General features: G+C 39.1%; 1 protein-coding gene across 1 annotated transcript; it reads right to left on the minus strand.

Moving 5' to 3' along the window:
• Positions 1-2,227: 2,227 nt before the first annotated feature.
• Positions 2,228-6,522, minus strand: LOC115957911 (ribonuclease 3-like protein 2). Its single transcript, XM_031076250.1, has 4 exons — positions 6,012-6,522; positions 3,380-3,529; positions 2,871-3,250; positions 2,228-2,639 (listed from the first exon to the last, which is right to left on the minus strand). The coding sequence occupies exons 1-4, from the start codon at positions 6,405-6,407 to the stop codon at positions 2,444-2,446; spliced, it is 1,122 nt and encodes a 373-aa protein (XP_030932110.1). The 5' UTR covers positions 6,408-6,522; the 3' UTR covers positions 2,228-2,443.
• Between the last annotated feature and the right edge of the window lie 3,085 nt (positions 6,523-9,607).

Consider the following 9,607-nt stretch of genomic DNA (forward strand, 5'->3'; position numbering starts at 1 on the left):
AGCCCCTAGAGCTGCCCGCGCCGTTGGCACCGCAAGGCATAGCCCCTAGCAGAAGTTTATGTCGGAGCAACCGCTGTGTGTTGCCGGAGACGTAAGAAACCTCACGAACCTCTGCTTGCTAGAGAGTTGACTCCACCGCCACCCGCGCCAACGCGCAAGCCCTCCCCACAGACGGCGCCAATTGTAAGGACACGATTCTTTTGCGGCTCAATAATGATGTTGGGCTCGCACGTGAAAGATCTCTCACAATATGATTTGTAGAGAGTGGGCTTGAAAAGCTAGCCGTTGGGCACGGGGCGATATTCCAGTCTTGATTTTGGAGGAATTCATGTTGAAAAAGGAGTTGGGCCTGAACATTTAAGCCCTACGGCGTCGCATCCTATGGGGTTGGACTCCTCGGACTTGATCCGAGGACCATTAAGGTCTCACCCCGGTTACCCAACGATGGGTTTTTTCTGTGATTTCAGGTGTTGTTGAGGTGTTTTCACCCCTGTAGTCCTTTTTTCTGGAGGTCAGATGGGGGTCCCCTTTTAGATTTACTTACTTTCTTCTTTTATACTCGTCTGCGTTAACTGTCCTTTGTCCACGTGTAGGGTCAACCTTTACAAGACTGATATTTGTTCCATCAGTCTAATCCCAGAATTGTTGGGGATGATTGATAAGGCTGAAGAATACGGCTCTGCTAGGTGCAGAGTCTTATCTGGGAAGGGTCATAAGGGTAACTTTCCTAAGATATTTTAGGTCTCTTTTCAAGCTTAGTCCTATACCAGTTTTACCCCTTTATTCCGATGAGATTTTGGATCTGCCGAGGACTGAACTGTCCTCGGCTGTATTCCAAAACAGTATTGTGCTCTATGTTATCGGGCTTGGGCCATAGCTCTCCTCGACTTGGGTCATAGCTCTCCTCGGCTTGGGCCTTCGGACTCTCCACGAGCAAATGGGCCTAGCCCATAGATTATTGGGCCCCACAATTATTTTATAACAATACATATATAGAAATTTAATTCTTAGATTTTGCAAATAATTGTTTATTTGATAATATGTTTTGGGTGGACGAAATTACAATTTCTACAAAAGAAAAAACAAAAAAACAAAAAAAACCTTTATAGATTATCAAAACCAAATTGTTTTCCTAATTGGTCCAATTAATTATTATTAAGTTTTATTAATTTTTTTTAGTTATTTTTTTCGGTGTTTTGGATTGTAGGTAGAAAAAAACAAGGTTTGAGAAAGTTTGTTTAAAGTTAAAAGAATAATTTCCAAATTTTCTATTCTTTTTAATGATTCAAAAAATGTTATAAATAACTTTTATTGAAAAATAAATATTTTCGTTAATTTGTCTTTTGAATTTTTGAGAAAAATTGTGTTATTTTCATTTTGGTACAACAAAATTTATATTTATAATTTATGATTTTTTCTATATTACATTTATGATTATTCCTATAATAAATAAAAATATGATTATGAAATACATTACTCATTATTAAATTAGTTTAAATCGTAAAAAAAATTTATTAAAATCACCATAAAAATAATTATCACGCGCAATGCATGAGTTCGTGGCTAGTTCTAATAATGTTCCTTACTCAATATCTATTTTGTTGCACTTTTTCTGAGATAAAAGAAATCAAATCTTGAACTTTTAGTTCCAAAGCAAACATGATTCAACTTTCAAGCAATGGACCCATTAAAACTTTGATAAATTACTACTGTTTCAATTTATTTTTTAATAGAACATGTTTAAATGTTATATCATTTTCGTCTAAAATACAAATCACCTATGAATGGTGCTAATTTTCACTAAAAAATCAATAGGTGTGCACCGAGTGGGTGTAGGAGAAAGGGGTTAGCCTCTATTTTTTTGGTGGTAAGGGTGTGTATCAAATTTGTTAGCGTCTTGAGAGTTAAGAAGGCAGAAAAGATTTGAGATTGAGTGTTTATTTGGGAGAGTTTATTTAGAAAATGGTGGATAAATTACATGTTAGTTAATATTGAATGGGTTCTTTAGGAGGGCATTTCCACTTGCAGTCCCAACTCTTAAATTCCTTGACTTGCATACTACTAAGAAAGATAGCAAATTCTCAAATATTACCAATTAGAAGGGAAAGTAGTGAGCATCAAAGCAATATGTTTTCATCCACATAAAGAAGTTTAGAAACCAATGCTAGCTAGACAAACGGAGTCTTTTGTGTAAAGCCAACATACAAGCTGAACCAACGATGACAACTGACACAATTTTAAGCACATATTTATTTAGGAATTTATAAATATCCATTTATTATTGACACCTGATAGACATGTAATAGATAAAATTGACATGGACAAATTATTGTGCTCCATGTGGTTTTGTTTGTCCAAATCATCTGAATAAATACAACACGTATCAATCTTTATAAGTTCGACAATCATGACATATAGTAGAAGTTTCGGTGAGGCTTCTACTTTAATATTTTATTATATTATGTCGGATCGGATTAGACTCTAATAAGGCACGAATAATACATGAAGCTGCAGAATTTTTTGCTTCCTTTACTTTTGACTTTTCGTCTCCCTCCATAGACAAGCCACCATCTACATTTTCTATTTGAACCAAGCATACATATTTCTTTGCGTGTGGTGGACCCTCTGCCTTCGCAATGCTGCCAATTATAGCAAATGTACATTTCAATTCAATATCTTACCAGATAGATAAGAAAGTGAGAATTTAAAAAAGGATGTTGTTTATTACACATACTCAAACTACATAAAAATCATGACTTAAAGTCATGATTTCTCTGTGTAGTGTGTTTGTGTGAGAAAGTGTATAACATATATATATATATATATATATATATAAAATTCTTCACGACTTATGATAAAGAAGCTCATACCTGTAATTAGGTATAGCCCACCTTTTCTTCTGACAAAACTCGTGCAACTTTTGCATTGCTCCTTCAATCTCTAATGACTTGTTGAGCCCAAAAGAAAAATCTAACCTCCCAATGTTAGTGGGCATAGATTTCGCTAACTCGAGCAATGCTTGCTTTGCTGCATTAAGCCTTGCAATGTCCATTAATTGATCAGAAGAACCTGAGGCAACAAACACGCCATCGACATATACACTGGCAATATTCTTTGCCCCATCCCTCCAGGGCTTAATTTTAACTTCCCTCCCTTGCTTTGCACACTGTTTATACAATGTATCAATAGGATGGGGTTGTTGTTGCAAGACTTCAAGTGTGACAATAGGTTTCAGGAGATCCCTAAAGATCTTCAAATAGAAAACAATCAATGATTAGTTCTATATCAACAGAGAGAGAGAGAGAGAGCATCCAAAACAAGAAAATGAAAAAAGACAAATCATTTTTGCCAAATAAGAAAAGAGAAGTTAAATACGCACCACCCATAATTTTTCCAGATCGAAATTGAGATCAAAATATATAGCTGCTGCCAAAGACTCTACAATGTCAGCAAGAACCTTTGGGGCTTTAATTGATCCATGTAAAACTATATCGCCTTCTTGACTGACTTCATCAGCAAACTCTTGAACCTATAGAAGTAACACAAAACATTTGTGTAGATCTTCGTTCAAATTCTAAACAAATATTAATCAAAGATAAGTCCAAAATATACGGATCCATACCATAACAATTAATTATAAGGGAAAATCCTGTAAAACACATTTTAAAGTCGCATTTTCAAATTATAACACAGTGCATGTATTTACACACACGGTGTATAACAAGCATAGCTCTAATTATAAACTCTTAAAAGCATAATATCATACAAGTCGCTTAGAATGCCCAGCAAGCACTAATGGAGTTTCACCGAGCAAACCATGTTTCAGCTCCTCCATCCTCGACTTGTGCTCATACTCGGGTCAGATGGAGCCCCCCACCAGCGGGCCGGTAAACTCAATGTAAACTTTGACAGTGTAACTTTCAAGGATATAGGAAAAGCTGGCCTGGGAATTGTGAGAATTGTGATTCGCAACTCGTAGGGACAGGCCATTGCTTCCTCTTCGAACTGGTGCATCTCCCATATTCTTCGGATATTGTTGAAGCTTTGGCAGTGGCAAGAGCTATTTCTTTTGCTCTTGAACTTGGCTCGTCATCTTTTATCCTTGCGATTAAGGACCTCATAAGCACGGATGTTTCTTTCTCTCCTTGTGGTCATATCCTTACTTCGGCAAAAGCCACCACAGAACCCAGCAGCTGTGCTTCACTTTCTCACATTTGTAGGATTGATAATTCTGTTGCTCATAACCTAATTAAACATGCTAGACATGTTAGAGGTTTCTTGTTGTGGATGGAGGATGTTCCTCCACACCTCCAATCTTTACTTTCAACTGATTATGACTAATTTCTTTATTATTTCATGATGTTCTTCCTCAAAAAAAAAAAAAAAAGGGTGCCTTTAATTCACTACAAAAGGTAATTGAAGTTACAATTTTAGTTACTTTTTGGAGGGTGTAAAATTGTGTAAAATAGTTTGGGTATAACAAGGTTAACCTCTTTAAAAAGTATTGATTGTGTACTTCCATCATTTTGCTCATATATCTATTGCACAATACCTCAATCTTTCAATGTGCCATGTCATAAACACTATGCAACTTAAACAGTGTGTGGATGAACTTTTGCAAATTTTTTAGGGACAAAAATCACAATTTTTTAACTAATGACCTCTAGCTCAAGGTGCACTTCTCCCACAAAGGTGGAGTGTTAGTTTATTATTATTATTATTATTATTATTGGGAAAAAAAGAATTTTGTTTTTCAATAAAATAGGAATAATGAATATAAAGACACAAGATTATTAACAATCGTTGATGTGGTGTATTGTAATTGGTGTATAATAAAATGATATCATTGATGGATCAATGTGAAAATAATGTTGCTCTAATCACAACTTAGCTCTAATCACAACTTTCTACCTTAATAAATTGTGAAAAAGGTTGTGGATAAATATGTCACTAACATTGCTCTAAAATAATTACAACTTGTAGGTCTTGAACTTAGACCAAATCTCTCACTCACTCTCCCTCTATAGCCTTTCACTCTTGTTAAGTAAAAACTATAATATTAAACCACGACCAATAAATTTAAAATAATATACCAAATTATCAAACAAAAAAAGAAAAGAAAAGATGATAACATTAAGAATAACACAAAACGTAACTAATGAACAAATAATTAAAGAAAAAAAAGACTAACCCTAGGGTGTTTGTTGTACAATTTATGCTTGCAATATAAGCAATGTAGTAGACAATTGCAAACCAATAAATTCAGAATAATATACCAAAACGCATTAACCCTAAGAAATAAAAAGAAAAAAAAAAAAAAAAAACTAACAAGTAATTAATGCATAAAGAAATTTTAATCTTAGTAGTTGGGGCCCACCCATGCAATGAGCATATATGAATTCCCAAAGTAGGTATTTGAAGAGATAAATTCTTTATGTAACAATTTTGGGTGGGGTTAACAAGAGGAAGAGAAATCGCATTCATTGGGTGAAATGGAGCAAGATCATGGGATTTCAGGATATTCATACTTTGAATTTGGCATTGCTAGCTAAACAGTGTTGGCGATTACTCACAACACCAAATAAATAATTTGGTAGCACAAATTTTAAAAGCTAGATACAGCATATATTCATGGAGACATCTCACTTGGAGGAGTTTATTGGTGAATTCACTTGATTGCAGATGGAGGGTGCATATATGGGAGATGGATCAAAAACTAGGATCTGTAATCGAGTCATATCCCCAAAGCCCTCCTGAGACTACTTTTCAGTTTGGTAAGTGATCGAGCTGATTGATCCTATTACTAGACAATGGAAACAGCAGATTATCAATAACATTTTCCTACCGTTTGTAAGATTTTCGTTATAGAGCGAACAAATGTGTATAACATAGTGTACATTTGCTTGAATAGTGTACACTATTCATGCAAATGGTACAAGTAAATGTAAGCCAATAACTGTAAAAGAATAAAAAAGAAAAAAAGAAAGAAAAGTGAGATGCTTTTGTTAGACCTCATCAAGAAGAGAGGCGTCCAAATTATTGTTGTGCCTGATGTAGCGGTGGAGACCGTGGCGGACGGCGACCCGTGCGAGTTTGTCGTTGCCGACGTTGGCGGAGCGTAGGTCTGTGAGCTGTCCTGGGCCGAGGCTAGGGTCTTCCAGGTACAAGTATTTGCTCACGGCCAGTCCCAGCACAACGTCGCCTACGAACTCGAGCCGCTGGTACGACCTAAACGACTCGCCGTTGTTGTTGTTGTTGTTGTTTTTGTTTTTGTTGTTGTAGTAGGCGGGGTGTGTGAGTGCCTCTACTAGAAGAGCCTTGTCCTTGAAGCTGTAGGAGAGTATTTTTTCCACAGCTACTATTGTGGCTGACTTCTCCTCCTCCCCCATGGACAAAAGAGAATCCATATGCAGAATTCCTAAATGACCAACCAACTTGCTAGTTCATGGGAGTGATGAAGGTTTTGATGCTTTTATTGTATTATTGTGTGTTGTCTTGGTTAAAACAGCACTAAAGTCAGAAAAGCAATCCTCTGCAATATCTAAAGTGGTTGGAGTGGTTGGACAACCTTGCTTTATGAAGCCGACATTTGAATGGTAAAACGTGTAAAACAAAAGGTGCCACTGGTCTATATAGATATAGTTTATTACTAAAATTATATAGATATAGTTTATTACCAAAATTTAAAAATATTATAATAAAATAATTTTTAAATATGTAAATAGTATCGTGGGATTCAATTTTAAAGTTATTTTTGTTGAATAAAGTATTTGTGGGTCTCATAAATAGTAAGCAGGATTCACAGAAAAACAACACAAACACACAAATGCGTAACACAGACGCTATCTAAACTCCACCTAAATGTATAAATAGGCATAAATGGTAAATCCTAGGCATCTAATTCTAAAAATTAACCGTACTAGTTCATGTAAATTTGTGTAAATTTATTGTAAGGACACGATTCGTAACGAACCATAACAGTGTTGGGTTCGCACGTAAAAATGCCCAAACAATATCATTTGTAGAGTATGGGTTTGAAAGGTTAGGTTTCGGTCACCAGGCGGTGGGTTTTTCGTGATATCCATACATGGTTAAGTCGTCTTCGCCCCTGGAGTCTTTCTCCTGGAGGCGGGCTGGGAGGCTCTGGTTTTTGGCCATTTTTCCCAGCCTCCCTTTAGCGCGTACTAACTTTTACATTATATAGTCATTCTTGGTTGATCCTAACCTTCCACTTGTTGGTCAAGCAGGTGCTTACTTTTGTACCTGTCCCATCAGCTGTCCCCTCTTACTTTTCTGTTTAGTCGCGAGGATCGAAGTTACACCGTCCAAGCGTCTTTTCTCATTAATCATGATCAGGACGTTGGCCGGTGCATTTAATGCGGAAGGGACGTATTTTTCTTGAACCTACTTTGCACCGTACCTCCATGTGGGCCCTATTCCACTCACATCCCCTTCAGGGGACTATTTGGGGATGGCCTTTACTAAGACGTTGCTCTTCTCATCAAAGCCTTGGAGTGCTGAGGACAGGGTCGTCTTCAGCTGTTCCCCTTAACCCCTTGGCCTTTGATCACTCGTCCTCGGCACACTACCTCCTCGGCACCGGCCCTGAGCTCGGATAGAGCGTGGGCCGGATCATAAGCTTCCCGGCCCTACAATAGCCCCTCAAAATCCTGCTATCCGACTCCTCGGACGGATAGGAGGGTTTTGATGACATCACATATCTGCCAATGCCTGTCCATCCTTGTCACCTATCAGTTTCCGAGACTTTTTATCTGCCCTAGATACGTTCCTAGAGCCCTTGGAAGGCGAAACGTGGCCTCATTAAATACGGGCGGCTTTGTGTTTCCCACGTTCTACGGTATGATGAAGATCGAACGGTCGTGATCCCTTGGTCTTTATGGGCGGGAAAATTTGTGCAGTTGCCCTAGAAAGTATAAGAGATTTTTTGGAACGGATCTGTCTCTTCAGTTTTGCACTTAAGAGTTTTAGCGCGTATATTCTGGGTTCATTTGAATTTCCATCCAAATTCAAGTCTATCTCCAGCACAAAAAGCCTATCCGAAGCGCTTTTCCTCTTTTATGTAAGTTCCCTACCTCCATTAACTCGTGCTTTTTCTTTTCTGGGTTTGTTTTTTGTTGATTCCCCTTTTGTTTTTCTCCCGTCACGGGTTGGGTTTGTTTGGTAAATTATAGAGATGACTAAATTGAGACTGAGGAAATTAGTAGATACTGAAGAGGCGATGAATAAGTTCATCGTCGATTATAGAATTCCTTCCAACGTAAGTCTGAGGCATTGTAAGATGGGGGAGTGGCATTATAAGAGGGAAACAGGTGCGGTAGTAATTCCCGTCCTCGCCTTTATGGAGGGGGGCATGAGAATCCCTATGGGGCCGGTAACGAGGGGTTACCTCAGGCACTTCCGATTAGCCCCCACTCAGTGCGCCGACAATGTTTTTAGGATTCTGAGTTGCGTGGATGCTTTAAAAGAGAAGATGGGGTTAAGACTGACCCACCATGATGTGAACTGGTGCTATAATCTTCAAAAGTTGAAGGGGAAAATCTTTTACATGAAGTCCAGAGACGAAAGGGTTCGATTAATCCAATGCCTCCCTGACTCCAACAAGGGACTAAACAAAGATTTCCTTATCGTCTCTACTGAATGGCACGATGGCAATCCGTGCCCCATAGCAGAAGGAGAACCAGGTGGGGTACTGGGAATGGAAGGGCGATGAGCCTTAACGCCATTCTAATCTGATGTTGTTTGGTAACTAATCATGCATGTTTGTTTTTCTTTTTATAGATCCAAACGCCTACCAACGGCATTTTCACTTAGTCAACCGGGCGGACTTGGAGACTGTCTTACAAGCGGCAGTTTTCATAAATGACGGAGATGGTCAAGTCCGAGCAGCTCACAAAATACTAGGGTATCCTCCTATTCAGAAGTCATTTGCGGACGCAAGGCACGTGATCAGCGCCAGCCGTCCTTGGCTTCCAAAAATTATCGTGGTTGAGACAGGATTTTTAATCTCCCAGGAATCATTTGTCCCCGAGAACATCCCATAGGTGGGCCCCTCCTCGTCTCATCAAGTAGCAGAGGACGAAGGCGAGCTAGATCAGCCCGAGGAAGGTTTTGGGGTATTTGACCTAGCCCCCCAATTCGAGGATCCTTCTGGTGACATAGGTGACCCAGCCTTATCCGAGGCGGAATTGTCGTCAGTAGGCACCTCTTCTCAAGCCGAGATGGGACTCAAGAGAAAGCCCCTGACCCCCCTTCTCCAACTCCTCGAGGGCCAACCTGGGAAGGATACGCAGGGAACGCCACAATCCAATGCTCCTTCCCCACCACCTCGGCCTCAGATTATCCAGACTAGGTTATCTTCCACCAAGTCACATCCACAATCCCCCCGCCCCGAACTTCCTGCTTCCTCCCAACTAGCTCGGCCTCCTCGACCTGAAGGCACTGATTCAAAGAGAAAGAGGAGTCCCAAGGGCAAGGAAGTCATGGACGGGGGAAAATCCCAACCTTCTAAGGAGAAGGAGGAGGCTCCGCGCACTAAACAACTAAAGATTGGACACCAGAGTAAGGGTAAAGAAACTGAAGTCCAATC

The sequence above is a fragment of the Quercus lobata genome, chromosome 8 (genome assembly GCF_001633185.2).
Source record: "Quercus lobata isolate SW786 chromosome 8, ValleyOak3.0 Primary Assembly, whole genome shotgun sequence".
Lineage (NCBI taxonomy): Eukaryota > Viridiplantae > Streptophyta > Magnoliopsida > Fagales > Fagaceae > Quercus > Quercus lobata.

Excerpts from the sequence above, each read along its gene's own strand:
- LOC115957911 (XM_031076250.1), bottom strand. The coding sequence starts at position 6,407 with ATGGATTCTCTTTTGTCCATGGGGGAGGAGGAGAAGTCAGCCACAATA. Across the intron at positions 3,530-6,011 it reads ACGCCTCTCTTCTTGATGAG|GTTCAAGAGTTTGCTGATGA; the intron begins GTCTAACAAAAG and ends TTACTTCTATAG. Across the intron at positions 3,251-3,379 it reads ATCTGGAAAAATTATGGGTG|ATCTTTAGGGATCTCCTGAA; the intron begins GTGCGTATTTAA and ends TTCTATTTGAAG.